Raw genomic sequence first — 26,121 nt, 5'->3', positions numbered from 1 at the left:
CCCTCCTCTGAAAGTATAGAGGGAGTTTGCTATTTTAAGAGAAATGAAGAATACAAACCCAGCTGGTTGAGTTGTAACTGTGGGTCTGCATGCTCTGGTGAGGAGAGCACGGAGGTTCCAGAGTGAGGGCCATAACACCCCTTTCTAATCAAATGGAATGGAAAGGAAAATGAGGAAAAGCAAAATTTAAAAAAAGCAAATGAGGAAAAGCAAAATAGTGTCCTGTGTGGTTCTTGCTAATGAGTTATGGTTTTGCATTGCCAGGTTTGCCAGTGGCAGCGAGGGCTCCATTCACAGACGATGGAGCCAAGGAGTGCTGAGCACCAAGCAAAGCCACCGGTGTCCCCAGGCCAGCAGCATGAGCCCCTGACCCCATGCTCTCCCTCATCAGCTGAAGATGAGGAAGGTGTCCGTGGCTTCCTCTGTCCGAGGAGCAGCAAGTGCAGTGCTGAGGATGAGCCTGGTTATGAGCTGATCCGTGACATATCCTTGCTGTCCCTCTGGGGATCTTTTCCCAGGAGAACCAGGAGGCACCGATCAAGATTTACCGGCCTCCCACAGGGGCCTGCAGGGCACAGAGGGGATGCTACAGGCCACAATAAATTTTTCAGCAGCAGTGAAGTGTTGGCCTTTGATGAACATTCCCACACAAAGCCTGGGCACATGCTCAGGCACAACAAAACAGAGCAAGTGGGGCTGCTCAGGGCAAACCTGGGGAGAGCCCACAATGCCCTGGATTGCAAGGAAGATGATGTTAATGCCTTCTCTGTGTCTCCTGGGGAAGTGAAGACATGTCCTGGGCATCTGGTAAGTGTTCCACATGGTGCCTGTTCCTGTGCCCCGTCCCCTGCTCCCTAGAGGTGCCCAGCTGGTCCTGAGGTTGGGATGCTCTGGCAGACATGGATGCTTTGTCTTCTCTTTTCCTCCTAACTCCTGCTTTAGGCTGCTGATGTGCAGTTCAAATCCAGTGTGTTAAGTTGCCTCTGTATCCTTTAACAGTTGGTCTTACTACCCTGAGGGGCTTCTACCCAAATGGGAGCTGGATTTCTGCTCGTCCTGGGGTGGTGCCCAAGCAGAGCAGGGAGTGTGCCAGGGGTTCGGGGCAGATGTGCTCCCCCAAGGCCCTGCAGGGAGGAGAAGCCTCCCTGGCCAGGGGAACTGGCACTGGCTGTTTGGTCTGGGCACTGTGGGCCCAGAGGCTCCTGGCTGGGCTCCCTCCCTGCAGTGCCTGTGCTCCTTGAGCAGCCTGTTTGGCTGTCAGGTCCCAGTGACATCTCTGCACCCCTTTGAGTCCCCGTGCTTACAACAAACTCACGTGAGCATAGTGGCCCTCAGGACATCTGGTCCTGGTTATTTGGGTTGCAGAGAGCTCCAGGCTCCAGGGCCCTGGAGCAGAGCAGCTGTGGGGGCCAGTGGAGCCATTGGAGCAGCCTTGTCCCCATGGCTGTTCTCCTTCCCCATCCCTCTCTCTGCTCTCGTGCTTCCCACAGCTGCTGCTGCTGCAAGGCAGGAGCCTGATAAGATGTCATTGACATCTACAGGAGAAAAACAAAGGGTGAATTTCAGAGCTCAGCAAGAACTGCTGGAATTCACCACGATTGTTTTCTGGTTCTTTTCAAGTCTTTTTCTGGTGTTTTGTGTCACTGTCTCAGGATCATAAACACAACATACAATTATTTACCCTGGGCACTGATTTAAATCCTTCCTCTCCCCATAACTCAGCCCTCCCTTAGCAAAACCCACGGGGCTGAGGTCTGGGCTGGGGCTGCTGCCTCTTCTTTCCCAGGGCTTTGGAATTCTTCCCAGCAGCAGGAGCAGAAGCCCAAGACAGCCCAGCACAGTGTGTGGGGACAGCCTGCTCTGCACCCTGCCTGCAGCCAGGATCTGTCCCCAAAAAACCTCTTCCACCTCTTGGTTCCCTTTGGGCTGGGGAAGCACGTGGCTGCAGCTCAGCCCTGTGGCACGGGGCTGGGGGCAGGATCCCTCTCCAGGACCAGCCTGGCAGCCCCCGCGGCCACAGGGGGCGAAAAGAATTCGCTGTCACATAAAGAGGCTTTGTGTGTGTGAGGGTTGGCATAAAGGGTTTTCTGAAGCTGCCTCAGAGCCTTTCCTGGTGTCCCCAAAGAAGGCTGGCAGTGGCACGTGGCTCCTGTCCAGCCTGGAAATATCCTGGGGTGTGGTGCCCGGGAGCACGGGATGGGCACGGGATGGGCACTTGGTGTCCCTGAGCATGGAATGCCTCTCCTCGTCCATGCCTGAAGGAAAGCTCATCTCTTTGGGCAGTGGTTTTGACTGAACAGGTGTCAAGGGAAGATGTGCCCGATGCTGTTTGCTGTAAATCCTGCTCTGATGCTGCTTTCAGGGAGGAGCAGTGTCCCTGCCAGCCCCACTGCTGCTGCCTGCCTCAGCTTTGCTCTCGGGGTGCCCACAGGAGCAGCCTGGCTCTGGTGGGGTTTGACAGCAACCCCAGGCTCCTGAGGGCACCCAGGGAGGCTCTCCTGCCACTGGGCTCAGCAGTGTGGTGGATCCAGGCAGTGGGTCATGGTGGCAATCCTCTGGAGACCCCAGAGTGCAGCAGTGTGACAACCTGGGCACTGGTGGGCCTGCAAAAACCCCTGGGTGCTGTCACCTCCGTGTTCCTCTGGGGCTGCATGCTTGGCGCTATCAGGGGATTTGGTTGTTGGCACCCAGGAGCTGTTGAGTCCCCCATCTGTGTCCCAGTCCTGATGCCATGCCCTCAGCTCTGCCCAAGAAGCGGCACTGGACAGGGTTTACCTCTGGATTTGGGAATGGGAAAGTTGGTACATGAATGACCCAACACTCCATGAGTGAGGGGAGATGTGAATTCATGCTGGGAATTCAGCTTGCAGACACCTGCCCTCGAGGGAGCCAGCACTGCACCTGACGAGATTCCTCTGTCCTGGGAGTTAATCCCAACCCTTGGCCAGAATTAGGGCTGGGATCCTCCCCAGACAGCAGCTGTCACCAGAACTATGTGCAAAAATACCCAAGGAGCTCAGACGTAGTTTATTAAATGGCATTTCATCGTGCCAGCCACAGGAGGAGGTGTCCCTGTCGCCTGTGGTTGTTTTTTAGCTGCTGAGTGTGCTGTCAGTGGCAGGTACCAGGGCTGAGTGTGAGTGTGAGTGTGAGTGTGAGTGAACACGTGTGCTGCCAGCCCTCCCAGTGCCACACTTGGGCATTTTGCCACGGGAGCCTCCCTGCTCCAGCTATTAATAAGAGCTGCTGCAATTCCTTGGGCTGCTCTGGTGCCTGCCTTGGGGGCAGGGGATTAATGTCCCAGGATTAATGTCCCAGCCAGGCTCCAGCAGCTCAGTGCTATTCCCAGGGGTAGGAAAAACTGCCTGGTGAGCATTCTGCTTATGTCCCCTTTTGTACTTAAAAATGCAGCCTGATTTATATTTCTTGTTTTCACAAAGGCGTCTTGAAAGGAAGCAGAGAGCAGTAGCAGCAGGTTTTTGCTGGAGTTCTGTCCTGCACGGGAGTCTCTGTTGACACCCCCAGACAGTAACTCTTGGGTGCTTGAATACAAATGGACATAAAATTGAATGGGAATATGGCTCTCAAAAAATCTGTTTCCTTCTGTATCACTTGTGTTTATTAGTAATTTGCTTATCTTGTCTACAGTATCTCCAAAATGTCACCATTTCAGTTGTGCTCTTTTAAGTGCATTTAAATAGCCCCATGCTGAGCACAGCCCCAGGCCCCTGTTGAGCTCCCCAATCTTTCTGGCTCTGGGAACTGGGGCAGGACCACCCCCCAGCTGGTGCAGCAGAAATTCCCCAGAACTATCATGGACTGGTTTTTGTTTTGTTTTTTTTTTTTTTCAGTGAAACTGGGAGGTTTTGCCAGTCCGTGGGGATTAGTCAGCTGCAAAGTTTGTTTGGTTTTGTGTGTGTGCTAAATCAGTCGGTGTTTGTGAATTCTCTCACTGGTGTTTGCAAACTGGAGCATCCTGTGTGGGGAATGCACAGACCCGTCTGTGCCAGGACCCTCTGGGGACAGGGAGTGCAGGAGGCTTCCTGCAGCCCTGCCTGGGGCCACAAGCCCTTGGCTTGTCTCTGGGAGTCCAGCGCCCATCTGAGCTAAGCAAAAGTGTCACTGGCTTTGGAGGGTGGCGCTTCAGCAGGGCCGCCAGTGCTGGGAGAGGGGACATCCCAGTGTGCTGCCTCAGCCCTGGGGAAGGGGCATTCTGAGGGGATGCCGTGGGACCGGCCAGCTGCTCCATCCCCGTGGGATGGGGGATCGATGCCTTTGGCTCCGGGAGGCTCTGCAGGGTACTGCCCTGCTCACCCGAGCGCTTCCTTCTGCCACAGGAGCTGCACGTGGGGATTAAGTAATTGCCTAATTGTCCATCCCAGAGAGAAGCTTTCCCTCAGGGCTGGAGCTCCGGTGTGGTTTGTGTGGCAATCCTTGTGAGTCCTGAACCCTCCCAGTGTGTCCATGCCCATCACATCCCACCCAAGAGCCACATCGCAATTATTTTAAATGAGGAGCTTTTTAATGGAGAAGCAGTGGTGGCAAGTGGGCAGGGGGCTCGCTGGTGGCATGGGTGGGACTGGAGCTGGGCAGTGTCTCCTGCTGCCCTTGGGCATCTCTCAGCTGGCTTCTTGTGCTCTGGTCGTGGTGGTGCCTCTTTGCTGGCAGCAGAGACATTTGGCCTCTTGGGCTGGAGCTGGCACCGAGCTCTGAGCAGGGCTGGCACCGAGCTCTGAGCAGGGCTGGCCGCACAGCGGAGCCGCAGCCTGGGGGGCTGTGGGTGCCATGGGGAGCTGTGGGTGCCATGGGGAGCTGTGGGTGCCATGGGGGGCTGTGGGTGCCATGGGGAGCTGTGTGCTGGCCCTTCCCGGGCACACAGAGCCCTCGCTCGGGGGCACACAGAGGGGTTCAGCCCTGTCCTTGCCCTCTCTGCCTCCCTGCTGCTGCTCCAGGGCTGCAGTTTCCACGTCTTCTCCGTTCCCCTGTCCCTGTCGCACCGCCCTCACTCTGTCACGGCCCCGCCAGCGCCCGCCCCGTGCCCGGCGTGGGGAGAAGAAAAGGCTCCCTGTTCCCGCTGTGCTAACGGGGAAACGCCAGCTCGGCCGGAGCTGCACCCTTCCCAGCCTCGGGAAATGCCTGTGCCCGGCGGAAAGTGGAAAATCCCCGTGTGCCGCCGGCTCGGGGCTCGGCTGGCCCAGGGGAGGCCCCGCTCCCCGGCCGCGGCCTCTGCGGCTGTGGGGACACGGCCCGGCCACCGCAGCCCGGCTGTCACTGATCCTGGGCAACAGCCGCCACAGCAATAGCTCATCAGCACACAGAAATAGCTGCGTGCCGACACGGGATCCTCCTTCCAGGGAACGATCTGTTGTGGGAAGAGCCTGTACCTGTCCTCTGAAATACCGGCCCTGTCCCATGACCTTCGGAGAAGGCGGGATGTGTGTGGCACTGCTGGGGCTGCTTGGTGACATCCTGGTGTCCTTCTTGGTGACATCCCGGTGTCCTGCTTGGTGACATCCTGGTGTCCTTCTTGGTGCCATCCTGGTGTCCTGCTTGGTGACATCCTGGTGTCCTTCTTGGTGACATCCTGGTGTCCTTGTTGGTGCCATCCTGGTGTCCTGCTTGGTGACATCCTGGTGTCCATCCCGCTCCACGCACTGTGGGCAGCAGTGGGAAGTTCTTAGTGAATGTCTACAGGGTGACATTTTCCTTAGGATCAGCTTCTTAAAATTAACTCCGGTTTAAAATGGGTTCTCTTGTGGGTCTGAGGAGGATAGTGACACACACACATGCACACACACATATTTATTTATAGAATAATGGCTATTGCTTTTGCTTGTCCTGTAAGCTTGTCTGCAGAGTGGGTACATTAGGAATTTTGGGACGAGCCAAATGCAGCAGTGGGGTCAGTCCCCTGTCCACTCAGCAGAAATACCCATTTGGTGTGCACAGCTCCTGCCACTTCCCCATGGTTCCCGTCCCCAGGAGCTATTCCTGCCGAGGATGGTGTCCTGGCACGCTGAGGAAGGATCCAAGAAGTAGCATTACTGGAATGCTTTTGGGATGACCGGGTAGGAAGAAGCTACACAAGTATGCAGAAACCGCTGTGGTTTGTCTCCCAGGCCTGGGAAGGAGACAGCCTGCTTCTATTTGTGCTAGCTTGGCTTTTTTAGCTTCTGGAGGAAGTGGGAGAAGGACTCGATGCTCCTGGAGCCAGCAGGGGCAGTTCTCTGGGTCCTGGCAGGGTTGTGGCTGAAGCAGCAGGGCCTGTCCTGCTCCAGAACAATGCACGGTGCTGAAGTGTGAGCCCCTGATGGGAAGAGGAGCCCAGTGCCACCGAGCCTGGCAGTGCCTGCCTCTCTGAAGGGACAGTCCCTCCTGTGACAGCTGCCTTCAGCCTCACCCAGGCCCAGCTGTCCCAGAGCCTGTAGAATCATTGAAGTCTCCTTGGACTCCCTGGAATGACCATGGCAGAGCCTTTCACAGGAGCCTGTGCTGGCAGTGCCCTGCCATGTCCTGGCCGTGGGGGTGTTTCCCTGGCAGCCTCAGCCCCAGGACAGCAGTGCCCAGTGAGCTGAATGAAGTGTCTGGCAGCGAGCAGTGCCCCAGCTGCCTTCATCCCTGCAGGGGACTATTTGCAAGTCCTTGGGGTAAAACTGCAGCTCTTGAGGCAGTGGTGGGTGAGTTACGGAGGGTGGGCATCAGCTTTGGGTTTTAAATCCCTGCTAGGACAGGTGACCCTGGTGGGCAGCGTGCCATAGAGGTGAGACTGTCTGCCCAACCCTGGGTTTTTAAGGGAGGAGAAAACAGATTGGTGTACAAAGCCTGTGCTACTTTGGTGTCCCCAGCCCTGCTGGGGACATTACTGGCCCAGTTATACCAGCAATGCAGGGGACAGGGTGAGGAGCTGCAGCTGGTGCCAAGGCTGGGAGCGGTGCCAGAGCCCGCTGAGGAATTAGTGAGGGGGAGATGGAAGGAGGCAGCTGGAGCCGGCGCCGGGACTGATGCTCCTGTGAGCTGCTGCAGGGGCCACGGCAGGGCTGTGCCAGTGCCACCAGGGCACTGCTGCCAGTCCAGGGCCCTGCTGCTGCTCAGGTCTGCTGGATGCGGGATGCTGGCAGTGCCATCCTCCCCAGGCAGGTACATCTGGCCTTTCCTGCTTTTTGTGCTTGCCTTGCCTCCCTTATCCTTATGCTTTGGAGCCCCAAGCCCGTCCTGGCCTGCCCTGACACGTGGCACTGGACACAGCTGCCACAGGCACCAGCTGCTGGGGGCTGGGCACAGACATGCCACATCCTGAGCAGAACCATTGTGCTCTGGCTCATGTTCCTGCCTGCAGGTCCTGTCAGAGTGGAGCTGACACCAGCCTGAGACGGGCAGTGGGCAGGAACAATCCCACTGATGCCAGCCCAGGGTGGGTGACAGCCATCAAGGGTCCTTGGGAGCAGAGCGAGGCAGGCATCACTGTGGATCTGCTTGCCCTTGCTCCTTCTGAGCTGCTGACACAAATCATCAGTTTGTGGGATGCTCTTGTGTGCCTGCAGGAAGAATCTTGGCCCGGGGGGCTGCGAGTGGGAGGCTGGCACAAATATTTGTGAGGTGACCTTTTATTGTGGCGCTTGTGATGATGTTTGCAGAAGGCAGATGAGGAATAGCTGTGAATAGCTGGAGCGAAGGGCTCAGACACATTTGATGGCTGGGGGATCCCACCAGCAGGCTGGCCCTGGGTGATGCTGCTGTGCTGTGGCCATGGTGAGGCCAGCAGCGCCTGAGCATCCAGGGATGGCACACGGCTGGGTACACCTTGTGCCTGCAGAGGACAGCGCCAGGAGCTGCCAGCCAGCTCGGGCAGGACCAGAGTGACAATCTGAACCGTCCGGGGTTTGGGTTTCTACTATCCTTTTGACAGCCAAAATCCCCCTTCTCCCGCTCTGGAGCATTGGTCCCCCCTCGCCCCTTCCCCCTGCCTAGGAATGGGAGCAGCCCGGTGCGTTCCAGGCAGGAAGGAAAGCCTGGAGCTGTTTAAAACTCGCAATCTTTAGGGAATTTCAATCGCGTCCAAGCCCGTTCCCGACCAACTGAATAACGGTGCAGGGTTTGAATGCTGGCCCGCCTCCGCCGCCGCGCTGCTCCTCCCTCCGCGCTGCCCGCACCGGGCTCTGCCGGCCCCGCCGCCGCCGCGCTGCCATGGGGGTGCCCCGGGGGGCTCTCCCCGCCATCTAGGGGGGTCTGCCGGGCCCCCCGGCACATCATGCCATTGCTGGACTTCTTCTGGGCTTGCTTCAAAAGAGCCAAGGTAAGGGAGCGCTGCGCCGCGGAGCCGTCCCTGCCGCGCTGCGCCTTGGGGAGCCTCGGGAGCTTTGGGGAGCCTCGGGAGCTTTGGGGAGCCTCGGGAAGGGGCGCTGGGGACGCGGCCCCGGCGGGGCTTGTTCGCGGTGTCAGCTCGGGGGGTGTCGTGCCCTCGCCCCACGTGCACCTGAGAGGTTTGGATTTTGGCTGGGCCATATGTAGGTGCGCTGCTCCTGTGCCCTCAGCTTGCCCGCTGCCCTGTCCGGGGTCACCGTGTCCCCGCAGCGACAGCCCTGGGCGGGCAGGGGGCTGTGCCCGGCGAGCTGGGCTCTGTCTGTCTGTCTGTCTGTCTGTCTGTGTTTTTGTGTGTGTGCGCACCCTCAGCCCCCCGAGGTGGTCAGCCCATGCCAGGAGGGTCCTGCCGTGCCTGCTTGCGTGGTGTGGCCGGGCTGGGACATCCTTCCCACCCGTGGCGTGGCTGTGGGACCGTGGCCAGCCTGGAGGGTGACACAGGAGCAGCAAGGCCAAGAGTCCCCAGTTTTTAATTTCCTGCAGCAGCAGTTCTCATGGCGTGACAGCTGAGATTTTTCTTTAGGGTTTAATTCTTCATCTGTCACTTTAATAACAAATGACTCTTCCTGCCTGCTCCTGATCACTGTTTATTGTGTCCCAACCCATGCAGTGCGGTGGGAGGTGAGCTGGGGAGGTTGTGGAGTTATAGTTAGTGTGAATTTCAGGAGTTTCAAATTGGGAAAAGTGTTAAAATCCCTTTTCAGACAGTGCTGTACACCGGGCTGTGGTGGGTGAGTGGATCTGCTGTGGTGAAATGGATGTGGAATGCATGCTGTCCCCCCGGGCTTTCAGTGCAATGCTTAAAATAGTTGAGTCTAAAAATGACATTTGTGAAATTCATTGGTAATATTAGTGGCTGTCTTGTCCCTGCTGTCTCATCCCCCCTGTCTCTGGAGAGCTTAGCTGTCCTCATTAACCCTGTTTGTCCCTGTGGGCTGTGTGTTGGCATTGCCATCGTGCTGGTGGTGGCACAGACAGGGACACTGGGTCCTGCATGGCCACTGGCAGAGCTGCAGCTTGGGATGGCTCCAGCCTGGCCTGCACAGACTCTGGTGCCCACGGGTTTCAGCCTCCTTGGAAGCACCCAGCAGTCTCCTGGCCTCAACCCATGTCTTTGGCCCAACGTGGGGTCTGGTGGCCCTGCTGGCCAGGGCACCACCCTCCTGGTTGCCACCAGTGGCCTCCTATAGGGCTGAGCCTTCTGCTTCAGCCCGGAGCCGTTCTCCTCCCCACGCCAGCGCTGCTCAGCTGCTCACCACCAACAGGCGAGGAATTCTCACCTTCCTTGCTGAGGAATTTCTTGAGCAGGGAGAAACGTGCTGGGCTCTGTCTGTGGGATTAAAGCTTTCCAGGCTAAATGAGGTGGATCTGTGGCTGGTGGAAGATTTCATGGGAAAAGGATGGTGTGGGAACAGATTGGGCAATGCCAAAGGATCTGGTGGAGCTGGGTGACCTCCCCTGTGGACAGGGGCACGCTGTGAGCTCCAGCGATGACTCCAGCCCTGGTGGTGGCACCCCTCGGTGCTGCGGGAAGCACAGCAGCAGGGACATGGTTAAGCCTGGCTTGCCTGGGCCACGCTCAGCCCTGCTGCCCCGGCAGGAAGAGGGGTCCCGGGGGTCCGTGGGAAAGCCGGGCTGTTCCATGGCGCATTCCTGCGCTGATCCCGCCGGCACCTCTGGCTCCTTCGCGGGGCAGCAGCGCTGGAGAGGCTCAATCTGCACCCAGAGAGGGACCGGGGAGCCTCCCGGGCTCTGGGCGCACCTCGGGACCAGGACCAGGGACCTTCTGCTGCTCCTCCACCCTGCAAAGTGCTGCTGTGTCCCAGGTGGTGCTGCCGGGCCCTGCTGCTGTGAATCCCGTTTCTCGTGGCTTCCCTCGGGAGCCAGGCTGGTGGGTGCCAGCTGGGCACGCCGTCTTTGCCCGGTGCTCGGGGCCCTTGGGAGTGGCAGTGGTGTTTTACAGCCAGTGGGGCTGATGCCCTTGGGAGAAGGGCCCCAGCATCATTGCTTGTTCCAGCTCCGGGTCAGCACTGCTGGTCTCAGGTCACTCCTGGGCTCAGGGGAGGCTGGAGCAGGGACCAAGCCCAGATGTGAGGGGCAGCATTCCACAAATGTGAGAATCAAAATGATTTAAAAAAATTATTTCTGTTTTTCTTTCTTTCTTTCTTTTCACAGAAATTCACCTTGTTAGAAGATAAAAAAGATGCAGGTAAGCTGCAGCAATAATCTTTGGGGCAGGAGTGCCCTTGCTGTTAAACAAGGGCAGGTGAGCAGGGATCATGGGAAGAGAAACGTTCCCTTGCTGGGTTCTTCTGCCAGCAGTGTGATTTTCCCCCAAAACTGTTATTTTCACAAGAATATATTCGCAAGGGGACCTTGGTTCCTTTTCAAGTCCTCCTGTCTTTGTGGTGAGCAGCTTTGTGCTCAGCAGATAATCCCATTGGGAGCTCCAGAGCCTTGGCCCTGCAGTGCCATGGGCAGGCAGGGCACCCCTGGCTCAGAGCCCCTCAGCTTTGTGTGCCTGGGGTGTCTCAGCCATGACTGTGGGGCAGGAGGGGCTGGCAGTGCAGCTGTGGGCAGATCCATGGGGACGGTGCACGGCTGCTGCTGCCCTGATCAGACCTCTGCCAAGATGGGGGCACAGGCTGGGGATGGGGCTGCGCTGCCATGAGGGGTTTGTGGGTGCTGGGGAGGCTGGGGGGTCTCTGGGAGGAGAAGAGCAGGAGGAGGAGGGTGTGTGTGCCAGCAGCACCAGGAACCAGGGATGGGTATGGGCTGTGGAGGGGGGCAGAGGTCCTGCCTTTCATCATCCCACTGTTGGTGCCTTGGGGTCTTTGTGCAGTGACACCTCCAGAGTCAAACCTGTCCCATCCTACACAGAATCATCATCCCACTGTTGGTGCCTTGGGGTCTTTGTGCAGTGACACCTCCAGTCAAACCTGTCCCATCCTACACAGGGTGTCCCATGGCCGTGGCTCTGGTGGCCCTGGAAGTGGAGGGACCTGGAGCTGGGGTGGCTCTGCTGCTTTGGGCACAGGGCTCAGGACACACCCCATGGATGGTGGCTCTGGTGTCAGAGGTGGGGCAGTGGGGCTGCCCACGCTGCTGGCTGGAGCCCTGGCACCATGGAAAGGGAAACCCACCGTGCAGAGAGCCCATGGGATGGGCCTGGGGATCTCCAGGCAGCTCCCTGCCCGAAGGGTGGTGCACTGAGGGCCTCTTGTTTTCAGGCACATAAGGGTGAAGTGAGCTCTGAGTCTGGCCTGTGAGAGCCCAGAGCACAGGAGAGCTCTGGGTAACAAAAGGTGCTTTGTGAGAGAGCCCCAGAGGTATCTTGGGTGGTCTCTGGCCCTTGCACGGGAGAGATTAAGAACATAAGAATCAAGAGTTAAAGAGCCCTGTAGAAGGGAAGGGGCAGGGAAGGCTCCTGTGGATCACACTGTGACTGGGATTTTGGGGCAAAGAATGTTTTTAGGGTTTTTTTCCCCTTGGTTAAAACTGCCTGTAGAATCCAGGTCTCTCCTGATGAAGGCTCAATGACACTCACATGACCCCAGCTGACACCTGCCTGTCACATGTCCCTGTCCCAGCTCTGGCTGCTGGAGGGAAGCTGGGTGGCCATGGGCTCTGGGGGCAGGAGGAGCAGGAGCCTCGTGTCCTGAGCAGGAGCTTTGTGTCCTGAGCAGCTGCACAGTTTCTCACTGTGGGATTTGTCACCTGTGACTTGATGTGATGATGTGGCCATAGCAGCTTGGTGTCACTGTGATCTGTAGCAGCACAGTGCCTGGGGCAGGCTGGAGTTCTCCCTTTCCCATGGGTTACACTGGCAGGAGGACACTGCAGGGGGATTGTGCCCTCCACTGGGAAGGGGCCAGGGCAGGTGCCTGCTGTCCTCTTCACTCAGTGTCCCCAGAAGATGCTCAGACAAAGGGAGCATTCAGGCTGTGGGCTTGGGGCACCATTCCCTTCCCTTATGATGATTTTCAGTCTCCTTGGATGGGTGGCATGAGGACCTCAGCTCCCAGCACAGTGGCACGAGGCAGGGTGGAGATGGTTCTGCTTTATCCAGCAGCTCTTGGCAAAGTGTCTCTGCCATCAATTCCCAGAGCTTGCCTCTGACTTTCCCCCTTCAGCACTGCTGCTCTCCCAGCACACCTGGCAAACTCCCTGAGCTGCTTTCCAGGCGTGGACAGACCCATTCCCAGCACCCTGTTTGGAGCTGTGGTTGTGCTGCCTTCCCTGAACATTGGCTGGATGAGGTCATTAAAGTACCTGGGTATGCTGTGGCAGCTCCTGCAGCAGTGATGGTGGAAACAGCTTGGATTTCAGCTGCCTTCTTGGAGGTGATGTTTCAGTTTGGAGCACATGGGTTCTCCTGTGTCCCTGCTCTCCCTCCTGCTGCCCTGCCCCACGTCAAAGCCCTCCCTGGGCCACCCTGCAGCCCCCCTGGCTGCATGGGACACAGAGCCCCTGCAGAGCCCCAGACTGAACCACTGGAACAATCCCAGCTGGGTCAGGTTTCCATGGATTTCCTAACCCTCTGTTTCCTCTCCAGCATTCACTTCCCATGTATTGTTCTGGACTGAGCAGAAAGGAAAAGCTTGAAGAAAGGAAAGGCTCACAGCTTGGCCATGCACCTGAAAACTGCCTCCTCAGAATAAATTCCTACCAACAGCCCCTCCAAAATGGATGGGGAGGTGCTCTGCCCATGTCATGGAGCAGTGGCTCCTCTTGCTGCTCAAGGACAGGGACAGAGCTGGTGGCTCCTCTCAGCACAGCCAGACAGTGGTGACACTGCAGCATTTCAGGGTGGGCTCCTGTGGCTGGATGTGGTGAACTAACAGGGAAAAGCAGCACAAGGGACTCGGCTGAACTTTTGCCCCTGCATGAAATAATAAGGTTGTATTTACTCAGCATCTGGATCACCGAAAATAACCTGCTAAATTTAGCTGTTGTTGATGTGTTGTCACAGCTGAGCTGTTCTTCTCTCCTCACACAAAAATCTCCTGCACTGGCTTGGTGGGTTTGTGGCCTGAGCACGAGGCCCCCCTTCCTCACCTGGCCTGAGCCCATGACTGTGGTTCCCTGGGTTTGGGGGAGAAGCAGAGGCTGGGATCTGGTTTTGTCATTGTCTGAGTGTGTTGGAAGGAAGAGGGGCTGGGGGCTGGCAGGCCCTGGGGTCTGTGGGTGTGCAGGGGCCAGTGCTGCTGCTCTTGGCACTGAGGCCATGCTCTGGCTGTGGCCTCAGAGCCAGGGAGATCAGAGGGGACCCATGGAGTGAGTGGGATGATGGACGTGGCAGCAGGGACCCATTCTGGGCACTTCTGGAACTCGTTGAGAAACTGCTGCTCCTACATGGTGGAAAAGGCAGTCATGGGGCTGGGCGTGGGTCAGAGCGCTGGGAAGTAGAAAAACTGAACCAAATGTGATTATTTGTGGTTTTGGTGGGACATGTGATGAGGGGATTCTGTGCTGCTCCTTCCTCTTCCTCTTCCCTGCCCTCCTGGGTTCAGGCTTGGCTGGTGAATCACCAGTTCTCATTCTTGTGTCCCTGTGCCTGTAAAATTTGTGTAGCTCTGACCCCCTGATGACTGCTGCAGTGACAGAGACCCCTCCCCCAGCTCAGCTCCTTCCTTCTGGGCTTTAATTCCAGGGCTGGAAGTTTTCCCATTTCCTGTAGCTAACAAAATACAGATTCCCCCCTCTGGACAGCAGGATCTGCTCACAGGTTGGGGGATTTTCTTTGAAGGCCAGAAAGGAAGAGCCTGGGTTAGAGAGAAGGTTTTCCTGTGTTGGTGAGCTTCAGAACACGTGGGAAGTGCAGGGATCGAGCTGGGAAAAGGCCCCTTCAGCCACCTCGTGCCCGGAGTGTCGCCAAGGTTCTCCCATGGCAGCAAGGAGCGATTGAGACTGACTGGAAGGTAACTGCAGGCAGCAAAGTACAGCTCTATCTGCATCCTCGGGTGGTTTGCATGAGACTGAAAGGAGCGAGAGGGAAGTTCTGAGTGTGGTCATTTCCCTGAAATTATCGTGAGAAAATACACTGAAAACTCGTGGAAAGGTTTGGCTGGGCGATGGTTTTCTTTGGTCAGAACTTTGACATGCAAACTGCCTTAACATGCACAGGAAGGTAATCCTATGCCTGAAGTAGCCCCTCAGTCCTTCTGGGCAAAGCTGGTGCTAAGGGAGCAGCCATGGGGCTGTGGGAGCCTCCCGGGGCTGTGGGAGCCTCCCGGGGCTGTGTGATGCTCACGGGAGTTTATTTTCAAGAGAGGTCAGATGGGGAAAAAGCAGTGTGAGGTGTTGGCAGGCCAGTCTGATCACGTTAATTCCTTCCCTTCATAATGAAGAGCCCCTGAGCCCTGCCCGGCGCGTCCGCAGGGCTTTGAACATCCGCCCGCCCCGGCAGCGGAGGCGGCAGCGAGCGCGCCCAGGCGCGGGGTGGCAGCGGACCGGGGGTGACTCAGTTTTGGGAGGGTGCAGGTGGAACACGTGGCTCAGCATCACCTTCACCTCGGCCCCTGGTGATGCCCGAGCCTGGGGGAAGGGGCTGAGCGGGCTCCCAGCGGGCGCGTCCCGGGGATGCTGCGGGACCCGGCGCGGGGAGCGTCCACGGGGCGAGCGGCGCCCGGGGCTCGGCCGGGGCTGCGGGGCACGGGCGGAAGGGGAGCGGGCGTTCCCCGGGATTAGCCCCGCTCCCGTGCCGGCATCCCGGCGGGGGAGGAGCCGCAGTTCTCGCGTCCCCCCGGAGCAGCGATGAGCCGCCGGGCCGGGGCCGGGGTCGCGGCTCCGCGCCGGGGCTCCGGGCGCTCCCTGGGGCTGCGGCTCCGCCGCGCCGCGGCCGCGGCTCCGTGCGGGGGGAGACGGCGCGGGCGGGCAGGTGAGTGCGGGCCCGGGGCTGCGGGGAAGAGCCGGATCTGCGGGCAGCCCGGTGCGGGCAGCCCCGGGAGCGGCGGGGCCGGTGCCGGGGCTGGCGCAGGGCGGGCTCCGTGCCGGTCAGTGCGCTGGGTGCAAAGGCACAGCGGACGGGGATGCGGCTGAGGGGCGCGCGCTCTGCTTTCCGCCCAAATCCGAGCGATTTTGGTGGTGTTCCGGGCCGTGCCCGGCTCTCTGTTGTGTCTGAGTGATGCCGGGGACTGTTCTGAGCCGACTGGTAAAGCAAATCATCCTCCCGAGGGTCGGTCAGGTGAAAAGAACTTCTACTTTTCATCGAAGAAAGAGCGTTATTTTGTATTTGATAACGTTTTAATGATGCTTGTATCAGTCATCTTGTCCAGGCTGTGAAAATGCTTAAGGAGTTTTTGTTCATTTGGAACTCCGGTGCTAAAACTGGTTTGATGTGGCTTGTAAAGATGCCTGTGATAACAGGGTGTGGGTAATGATCTTGAAAGCCATTTATTTTGGGTTGTGTGAAGGAGGAACTGCTGCTGCCTGGTTTCTCCATCGGCTGTGATGCGTAGTGAACAATTCCACCTCGCACTTGGAGACTCATTCTTTCTGCTGATAAATGATCCCTTCAGGAATGGCCCAAAACACACTGGGTGGGCAGGGGCTATTCCTCGGGGATGAAAAGATGAGCTTAATTTGTTGTAGGCGAGGGGGAAGTGGAGTTCTCTAAAGATCTCCCACTGCCAGACCCCGTGCCAGTGACATTGCCTGGCTCAGAGCTGGCACATGTGGCAAGTTGTAGCCAGGGGCCGTTTGCCCCATGGATCAGGGAGACAGGAGATTGTTCTGGGATTGTTCTGCTCACCATCCACATGAGAGCAGGGAGCACAGATCCTCTCTGGGGTCTCCTGGAGGGTCTGTGGTTGCTCCCAGGAGCCAGCCCTGCCAGGAAGATTTTCACAAGATTGTTCAGCATCCTCTTTTCACACGTGCTGGTAACCCCATACATGCTTCCAAGGATGGACCAGAATGGAAAACCACATTCTTTAACTTGCAAAGTGCTGCCTTTATCTTTGGGACCACAGCCCACTTGCCTTGCCATGTGTCCCCCAAGCAGCACCGAGCCCCTCGTGCCCCTGCCTGCTGCAGCCAGGCCCAGTGTGGGCTGGGGAGCAGCGTCCTCACCCTGCCTTGGTGGGGCTGTCTGGAGGCAGGAGCAGCAGCAGTAATCCCCCCACCCCAGATGTGGGGAGAGAAGGCTCTGACTCGGGCGGGTGAGGCAGGAACAGTTGGATAATGGAGCTGGTTGCTCATCACTTGCCAGCGTTTTGCCTTCCAGGAGCTGGGGGCTTTCTGCTCTGCTCCAGCAGTGGCCACATAATCCGGATTCCTCGGATAAATTCCTGCTGTTTCTCCGAGATCTGTGGCTGCTGTTTTAATTGCCCGGAGCTCCAAGCCAGACACAGGACCCTTGTTGCACAAACCCAGCTCCATGAATGATGCTGTTGTGTGTGTCTCTGAGCTTCTCTTTTCCTCCCTCTCGCCCTCCTCCTTTGGAAGCCGGGGAATTCGGCACTGGTGAGATCCCGCCTGCTGTGTTCATGCAGCTGGCAGCACGGCTCCAGCTGCCATTTCGGGTGTGCCAGTCGACCTCTTTCCCCTGTTTTCCTCTCATGAAGGACATTGAATCTATCCTCCTCCTCTTGGCTGGGGTTGGTTTGCTCCCTTCGTGCTGGTGTGAGGCCAGCGCTGAAACATCCCTGTGGTCCTGGGAGCTCCAGGTGGATGGGCAAAGGTGGTTTCTGTGCTCTCTGTGCTGCAGATTCACTGTTTTCAGGGCTGTTAGGGATGCCCTGTGGGCCTGGGGCTCCTTGTGGGATTTGCTGGGTACCCTGTGGTTGGAAGGGCTGCAGTGGCAGCACCTGGGTGATGCTTTTAGGGCTGGGAATTGGGAAAAGCCAACAAGTGTTCTGCACTAGGGTGGCTGGACAGAGATAAATGGGGCATCCCAAGGTGGGCAAGGGTGCCAGTACAGGCTGGGCCAGCTCTGCCAGGGGGTGGCACCCTTCATGAGAAAATAACAAGAGTTTCTCCCATTCTCCATCCACAGCAGTGGAAAAACAGGAGCCATGGATAATGAGTTAGGAGAGCAGGAGTCCCCTGGCAGCTGGGTGTGACAAGAATGCCCCAGACCATCGCCCATGGGTGCCTTTCTTGGCTCTGTTTGTATTTATATGCCTGAAAGAAAACTGTAACCATTTTTTCCCCCAGTTTACTGGGGTTGTTGGGGAAGGGCAGCAGTGAAGAAGCCATGGCGTGCTGGAGCAGGGGGGGTGCGTGGGTTCCCCTTCTGCGGGGGTTCCCAGCTGGAGCAAATGTGTTTTTCCCGTGGATTCGGAGTCGGTTTTTGTTCCTTTCTGCCGTTTCCTTGCTGTGACTCTTGCGGGGGTTTCACGAGCGGGGGCAGCAGAGGGATCCGTGTCCCGCGGGGGTCGCGCTTTGGGACCCCCGGACCCGCGTGGGAGCTCTCCCAGCCTGGCTGCCCCCGCCGCCGCTTTCCAGCTCCGCGTCTTGGCGAGATTTCCTGCTCTCTGCCTCCACACCCTCCCTTGTTCCTGCTTCACGCAAGGAACGAGCGGAAAATGTCTGAAACCTCTGTGCCCGGCGCTTTTCCAGTGGCTGTCACCGTGCTGGGACCGCCCGGGTGAAACATCCATCCCGGCTGGCTTTGGGGATGGTTGTCTGCAGAGCACTCCAATGCTCTGCACCCATCCTGTTTCCAGAGGCTCTGCTCGCCCTCTGTCACTTTCTGTCCCCTCCCCATGAGCCGGGGAGCCGGGCTGTGGCAGGGCTGGGATTTGTGGGGGTCAAGGCTCGGCTGGGTCCCGACACCCGCATCCCCCTGACCCCTCCCCTGCCCGCGGGTGCTCACAGCCTGAATGACCTTCCAGTGATCCCCCAGATCAACAGCTTCTCCCTTCGCTGGGGCTGACCCCGGGGCCACCGGCTGCCTGCTGTCACCCCCTGCCACCCCTGCCCTCCCCTCGGGTCCAGCTGGCCGGGGGCTCTCACGCACAAAGCTGCGGGAGGAGTTTGCAGCCAACAAGAGCCGCATTGAGCAGCCCGTGCTGGAGTCCCTTCCCTCCGTGGGGACAGCCAGGGCAGGGGGGCTGCGACAGGGCAGAGGTTGGTGGGAGGAGAGTCAGGAGCTTGGGAAGGAAGGAAGGAGATGTGCCTCTCAGACTATGAAAACAATGGGGAAAAATCCTGTTTTTTAACTTGATTCTCCCGTATTGGGAGCTTGGGCATCTCTCCAAGCAGTGATTTCCAGAGGAAAGATGGTTTATGTACCTGGTGTCTCTCCTGCTTTTCTGTCATCCCACCCCAGGTCATTGCCTGCCTCCATCTCACCTTCTGCCTCCTCTGCCTCTCCCTCCTTGCTTGGGCTGGTGCTTCCTGACCTCCAGCCCTCTCACCTCTCATTGCTCACAAGAATTTCATCCTTCAAGTCCATTTTAAGCACCGTTTTCCCCTCTTGCAAATCACCCGTGGCTGTGCCCCTCTGGTGTGCCAGGAGTGTGTGGTCCAGAGCCACGTTGTGAGGTGTGTGTGCCGTGAAGAAGGTCCTCCTCCCTCTGTGCTGTTGGAATAGTGACCACAGAGCAGTGCAAGGGGATTTTTGGGGACACAAGTCCCTGTGAGCAGCCCTGCTGCTCCTCTCAGTGCCTCACTGTGGCTTCCACCCCAGCTGTTCCATCTGCTGGCTCTGACCACAGGGAGAGCTGGTCCAGAAATTGTCCTGGGGCTCCTCTTTGTGGGGAGAACAGCCTGAGGGATCCCTGTGTGTGCTCAGCCCTGCGGGGAGGTGGCAGCTGTTGGTGTCCCCATCCTGCAGTTGCTGCTGCCGGTCTGGGAGTGGAGGGAGAGGGATGGATGAGCTGGGGGGGCACGGGGGCCTGGGGCACTGCAGGACATGGACAGGGCTTGGGGTTCCACTGGGTTTCACACGTGGCACAGAATCACAGAATGGTTTGGGTGGGAAGAGACCTTAAAGTTCATCTCATTCCCTCCTCCGCCATGGAGGGACACCTTCCACTGTCCCAGGTTGCTCCAAGCCCCATCCAGGCTGGCCTTGGACACTTCCAGGGATGGAGCAGCCACAGCTGCTCTGGGCACCCTGTGCCTCCCCACCCTCACAGGGAAGAATTTCACCCCACCTAACCCTTCTCTTGTTCAGTGAGAAGCCATTGCCCCTTGTTCTGTCCCTCCATCCCTTGTCCCAAGCTCTCCTGGAGCCCTTCAGGCACTGCAGGGTCTCTAAGCTCTCCCTGGCGCCTCCTCCAGGTGAGCACCCCCAGCTCTCCCAGCCTGGCTGCCTGGCAGAGGGATTCCAGAGACATCTCCGTGTCCCTCCTGTGTCGCGGCAGTCCCTTCCCGATGCGGCACCAGGGATCCCCCGCAGCTCCAGCGCCGGGCCGGGGGCGGCGGGCGGCGCTGGGGATGGGGAGGCGGATCCGGGGATGGAGAGGCAGAGGCGGATCTCGAGGATGGGGGCGGTCCCCGGGCGGTCCCCGGGCGGTCCCCGCGGCACAGCCCCGCACCTGCCGCTCACACCGACAACAGCCGGAGCCCGGCTGGCACTGCCGAGCCCGCCCGCTGCCCGCGGCGGCCCGGCCAGCGGCCGCCCCCGGAGCCCTCCATCTCCTCCGGAGCCCTCCATCTCCTCCGGAGCCCTCTCCCCTCCCCTACCCTCCACAGGGCACAAGGTAAATGGGGAACCTGCGGCTGCCAGCGGGGGGTCAGTGCGGAGGAGGAGGAGGAGGTGGGTTTTGGGAGAGAGCACCCAGCAGTCTGCTGTCTTTGGCTGGGATGTGCTCCCGGTGTTGCACACGCGTGGCAGAATCCCTCCCTGAAGTCACGTACAGCTCTTACAGCTCACAGATACTCTCACATCAAGTTGTGCCAGGGGAGGTTTAGTTGGATATTAGGAACAATTTTTTTCTCTGAAAGGACTGTCCAGCCGTGGCACAGGCTGCCCGAGGCAGTGGTGGAGTCACTGTCCCTGGCGGGATTTAACAGCCGTGTAGCTGTGGCACTTGGGGACGTGGGTTCGTGGTGGCCTTGGCAGTGCTGGGGGGACACTTGGGCTCGGTGGTCACAGCGGCTTTTCTAACGCGAATGAGAGTCTGTGATTGACCCGTGGCTCCAGAGAGCGCTGCTCAGCCCCGCCGCCTCCAGCAGCACCAGGATGCCTCCAGGTGGGATGTGCGCTCTGGCACCCGTGTCCCTGTCGGGCCGGACTCGGTGCCTGCAGGAGTGGCTGTCGCTGCAGGCGGGGAGGATGAGGAGCTGGGAGCTGGTATGCAGCTCCTGACAGCCTCGTGCAGTAACCGGATCCCCTGTGTCCTCCCCGGCTGTGTCCCGGCCGTGTGTGGGGCGAGAAGCCGCGGCTGCCTTTGGTTCGGGTCCGGCCCGGTCAGCCCCGGCTCGGCCCGCTCGGGGCTGGCAGGGCTCAGCAGGCTCGGGGGGATGCGGGCTTTGGGCCCCCTGTCCTTCCCCAGGGCTCCTCCTCACCTCCTCCACCTGGGATTACTGCAGGCAGCCTGTGGCTGGGAAAACACGGATTTGCCGTCTGTCAGGGGACTCCAGAGCAGGCCCTCACTGCAGCAGGCTGGGCTCTGAGTCCTGGCTTGCAGTGCCATGGGCACGTTTGCAGCAGGTCGGTCCTTTGGGGCCCTTTGTCGTTGGTAGGGACGGGTGGTTGTGCTGTTCGTGTGTCATTTGTCACATTGTGACCCAGCAGTGCTCTGGGGAAGCGTGCTGCCAAGGTGAGAGGCTGCTTCCTCAGGGGCTCTTTGATGTGCCGAGCTCAAACACCAGCTCTTTGTGTGTTTGGATTTGTGGTTTGTGTTCTGAAACGCTCTGTGTGCCGAGGGCTGCAGAGCCTCTTCTACTTAAAGACCTTTGTACAGTTCCTGGGTGTTGGAGTGCATATCGTGAATTTTTGGCAGAAATCCACACTATTTTCCACTTGCATACGTGAACTGTTATCAATGGCTGTGCCTTTTTCTGTTTGCCTTCTCACCAAAGCCCAGCTGAGGAGGAGGCTGTGCAGCTGCCCCTTGCTGCTCTTGGCACGCGTGTGCCAACAGGAGCAGGGGCCACGGATCAGCTCACATCCCACCAGTCTCCCTCCTTCTTGCAGGGGGAAAATCAGCTCCCACCCTTATCCTGAAAGCTTGTCAATATTTTCTGTGGCAAAACACAAAGTTCCAGAACAGAGCAAGTATCAAAGCTCCTTCTGAGGAGCAGCTCACGTTCCTGCCATGTGCTCGCACTTCCTCCAAGAAATCCTTTTCTGATAAAAGACTGACTGCATAAATCCAGCCGTGCTTCCGTTGAGAATTCCTTGTCTGCATCGCCTCCAATGCCCAAACTCCAGCGTGTGTTCACAGGACAGGCTGCCAGCGGTTCCGTTTCGTAAGAGAACAAAATGTGGTTGTGCCCAAGGGCACGTCAGTACTTCCCTTTGGTTTTGTTCTAATTTCAAAAGGATTTGAAGGTTCTCAAAGTCAATTGAAGTGAGCGGGGGAACGAAAGGTCGCCCTTTCCCCGAGGGCATGCTGAGGTTGCTGCGTGACTTTGGGCAGAAGGACCAAGCCTGGAAGCTGGCTGGCACTGAAGTTGGCTGGCACTGAAGGGTAAATCACGGCCAGTAGACAGAAGAACGAAATCTCCTTCCTTCAAGTGATCACCCCATGTAAAGCCTGAGACAGTTTGCCTGTTGCAGGGCTTTGGGATTTGCCTTTGCCCTCAGCGTGGCTTTGGAAGGGCTTTTGCATTTGGTGTCTGTGGGAGTTTAATCCCCAAATTCAGGCAGGGTCTGTGGGGAAGGGAATGCCTTTGGAGCGGTCACTGTGGCCCTGATGCTTGGGGAGCTGGGGGGTCCTGTGGTGTGGTGGGGCTCCTGCCCTGTGCCAGGGGTCAGAGCATCCCCTAACAGGGGGGTCTCCTTTCCTCCCCCCAGCTCCATAGCAGAGATGTTGCTCCATCCCTTCTGCCCACTGGATTTGGTGACAAGGCTTACCAGAGCCCAGGGATGAAAGCTGAGCTGGTTTTGTGCATGTAAAAAGCTTTAGAAGTGGCGTGGGGGCTGTAAAAGCTGAAATGTTGTTGCCCTGCCAGTCTTCCCATGCCACGCCGTGCCCCTGCTGGTCCTGCTGCAGCAGCAATGCTACTCCAAGGCAAGAGGAGCCACGGGGAGTAACAGCTCCCCAAACCATGTCACAGGTTTACTGAGCACGGGAACGTCTCCCTGGAACTTGGGGTTTCTTATTTCCCACCTTCCCTTCTTGCACATGCTGTTCCACCCCTGCTGGGACGTGTGACAGAGGTGTCCAGGGGCTTTAGCACTGCAGGAAAGCCGGGCTGGCAAGTGGCTGGAGCCTGCAGGGGCTGGTGGCCAGGGCAGAGGAGCGCCCGTGAGCTTCGGGCAGAGCTCCGGAGGGGACGGCGGGCGGCACATTCCTGCGAGGCCGGGGGTCTCGGCAGGTTAATGATTGAGCTGCTCCGGCCCTTTGGTTCCTGCCATTTGGAGAGGCACCTCGGCAACACGGGAACCTTTCCAGGCTGCGGGGCTGGGCTGGGCATTTAAAGAGACAGGGTCTGTCCCTACGTTGCCAGTAGGAGGACAGGTTTTTGGTGCTGGAAGGTGATGGCTTCCGGATTTTTGTTATCTGTTTGCCTTCTGTTTCACTGCATGTGTTATCTGCATGTCGTTGTCATGTGCTGTGCTGGCCTCACTGCCCCATTCCAGGCTCGTCACCCTCTGCCTGATGATGCAGGTGTGACCCCGATCCCACAGGATGTGGCTTTTAGCGGGTCCCCATGTGTCCCCTGCCTCTGGGTGCTGTGACACCCATGCGTGGCCATGTCCCCTGCCTGCTGCTGTCCCCTGCAGCTGCTGGGTTAATCATTGACAGGTCCCCGTGCCACGTGGGGGCTGGCCTGGCTGTTTGCAGAGCCCTTATCACCACAGGGCACTTGTCACCCGTGCCAGTTCCAGGCAGAGCAAACGTTAACGGCTGCTGCTGGGAACAGCTTCAGCAGCTCGGGGGACCCTCCCCAGGGCCTCAGCCATTCCTGTCCCATTGCACTGGAGGCACGTGGGATCCCAGCAGGGGTGCAGTGTCACAGCCTGGGGGTCTCCAGGGGACACAGGCTGGTGGGGTGGTCAGGGTAAGCCCGGGGACACCTGGCTTCTGGGGTGGTCCTGGGATGAACATCTGCATTTCCATGGGTGCTGCAGAAAAGGATTGGTCCTGTTGCTTAAGTGAGAGCAGGGGCTGGTGGCTTCTCCCAGGGTGTCCTGGTGCTGGACCTGAGGGCTCCTGTGCACCCCAGCCTGGGTGAGCTGGGGCATTTCCTGCCCTGCAGGTGCAGGGGAGAGGACAAGAGAGCTGGCATTTAAAGGAAAAAGAAGAAAAAGGGAAAAGGAGTGAAGAGGACGAGGCTTTGCTGGCAGTGCTGAAGGCTGGGCTGGGCAGTGGGCCAGGCTGGGGCAGGGGTGGTTCTGAGGCTGCAGGTGGGGTTTCAGAGGGGTTTTTGCTCTGTGGGGTTTCAGAGGGCTGGCTGCTGGCAGGTTCCCTCTGCTGCTCCTGCTGAAACTGGAACTGCCCCTGGGCAGGGGTGTCACAAGGCTGCAGGACAGTGCCCACAGAGTGACACAGTGTGCACTTGACCCCGTTTCATCAGTGTCATTGGGCAAGAGCAGGATGTCTGGGCAGCCAGGGCTGGTGTTCCAGCTCTGTTTTTCCAGGCAGAGGGTTGTCCCACGGCCTCTGGACACCTTCCTGAGCAAATCCCAGGATGGCTGTTGCACGGAGAGAGCCACTGGCACGAGCCTCATGGACACAGACACACTGGGGGCACACATGGGCTGTGGCTGGGTGATTTCTCCTGGTATGAAGTCCTGGGAGCTGTGGTGCTGCTTTTGTGGGAGCAGCAAGGATGTAGGAAGCAGCAGTTCTTCCCCAGCTAAAAATAATGGACATACACAAAGTGCAAAGTCAGGGAGAAGGCAGGAATTGCCTCTCTTCTCCAGGCAGGTGATCTCCTGCCGAGCCCTGAGCCCTGGCTGCTGCTCTGGACTGACATTTGCTTCCCAGCCAAGAGGCAGCTGACCCCACACTTCCCTTTCCCACGCCTGGCCTCACACCTCCACACAGCCCTGCCAGCGCCGCTGCTGCGCCGAGAAATTCCAACCCACAGCAGGCACGGAGGCCTCCTGCAGCAGCAGCTGAACTGGAGCAACCTCGCAGGGCCTCTGGGGCTGAAAGCACCACGTGCCTGCTTATTAAGGGGATGTTCAGGGGTGCTACAGGGAGTGCTTTGGCTGTGCCCTTGGCCTTGCTCCTGCTTCGGTGTCCTCTGCTGTCCAGAGAGAATGGGATCACCCTCTCTGTGCCTGTGACCTGTGAGTGCACGGGAACACTGCCAGATCCTGGCACTGAGCTTATTTATTGTTTTATTTATTGTGTGTCCCGTGGTGCAGGGCTGGGGAGAGTGAGCTCTCTGCTGTTGGCTTTGCTCTGTCCTTGACTGACTGCTGGAGGCAGCTGCTTCACCTCCTGGATTTCCTGGATTTCTTCTCTTTTTGCTTTCTTGTTTCTTGTGTCAGGACGTTGGTGTGAAGGGAGCGTTTGTGCTTCCTAAGCCTCCACGTGTGTCCCTGCTGGGCTGGAGCAGCTGCAGTGCAGGGCTGGGGGGGCTGCAGGGCCCTGGGTACCCATCCCTGCCCTGCACAGGAGCCCAGGAGCCACATTTCCATCTGCTGGAGATGCCAGCACAGCCCCCGAGGGACCCTGGGAGGGGGTGACTGACAGACCCCACTCAGGGCTCTTGTGGAAAGGGTCTGGGTGGGGAGGGGGGCACAGGTGCAGCCCCTGCCCCCCTGGCTGCAGTCAGGACCTCCAGCAATGCCAGCAGCTGTGCATGTTCCCCTTCTGCCCAGTGGCTCTGGGAATGGAGCCAGAGCTCTTGTGAAGTCAAGAGCGGGTCCCCAGCTATGAGCCCCTTTCGGGGATCCCGAGCTTCCCTTGCCAGACAGAGTTTGTGTTTGGATTCTGGGTTTTGTGGCATTTTTTTCAGGATCTGGCAATGCCACAGATAGGCTCTTCTCACATCACCAACGCAGAGTCCAGACACCTTGAGATTCCCTGAGGCACACAGGGGTTGTATTTGCAGCAGGGACTGAAGGGGTTAAAGCTGCTTTGCAATGTGATTAAAAAAAAAAAAAAAAGCCATTTCCTTCTTGTCCAGAGACAGTTTATTTTCTGGGCATTCTTCGGGACACAGGGAGGTGCCTTTTCTTTAAGGCATTTCCTGTAAGCAAATTTATATTTGGCCTGAGGAGGGTGGGGAGAGGAGGTGGGTGCTGGGGAGGGTCTGCAGCCGAGCAGGGTGACCTCAGCTTTGGCTCCTTGTCCCGAATTGTGGCGGTGGCAGCTGCGGGAGGCGCTGGCTGTCACAGCAGGGCGAGGAGCGGGTCCTGCGGGTCCCCGGTGTGCCCTGGCAGTGCTGCTGCCACTGTGCCAGGGCTGAGCTGGCACCCACGGCGTGTCCAGGCTGCTTTCAGGCCATCCCATCCGTTATCTTTAAGATGATGAAGATAAGAGCTGCTGAACCCCGTGTCCTGTGCTTGGTGTGGTTGTCTTCCCTCCCCCAGGGTGGCTTTGATTGCCACTGGAAAGTCCAGCAAGCCAAGGTGGAAATGCACCAGATCATCAGCATTCTCTGTGCCCCTGGGGTCGGCAGTGCAGATTTAACTCTTTCCCCAAAGATATTTGATCAGACCTTGGTCCTGGAGCAGAGCTG

At 58.4% G+C, this 26,121-nt stretch overlaps 1 protein-coding gene across 2 annotated transcripts in view; it reads left to right on the top strand.

The window, feature by feature from the left end:
- The first annotated feature begins 8,140 nt into the window (after window positions 1-8,140).
- Window positions 8,141-26,121, top strand: part of STARD8 (StAR related lipid transfer domain containing 8) — a 41,243-nt gene continuing 23,262 nt past the window's right edge. Inside the window, exons 1-2 of one of the 2 annotated variants that reach the window (XM_039722573.1) lie at window positions 8,141-8,293; window positions 10,534-10,567. In XM_039722573.1, the coding sequence (XP_039578507.1) occupies window positions 8,249-8,293; window positions 10,534-10,567 (79 nt within the window). In that variant the 5' untranslated portion in view covers window positions 8,141-8,248. Of the gene's footprint in view, window positions 8,294-10,533; window positions 10,568-19,965; window positions 20,013-26,121 lie in introns of those variants that run through there. The other variant, XM_039722574.1, reaches the window with a different exon arrangement.

The sequence above is a fragment of the Passer montanus genome, unplaced genomic scaffold (genome assembly GCF_014805655.1).
Source record: "Passer montanus isolate IOZ18808 unplaced genomic scaffold, ASM1480565v1 scaffold49, whole genome shotgun sequence".
Classification (NCBI taxonomy): domain Eukaryota; kingdom Metazoa; phylum Chordata; class Aves; order Passeriformes; family Passeridae; genus Passer; species Passer montanus.
The sequence above is the reverse complement of the archived record's forward strand: the minus strand, read 5'-3'. Positions and strand labels throughout refer to the sequence as shown.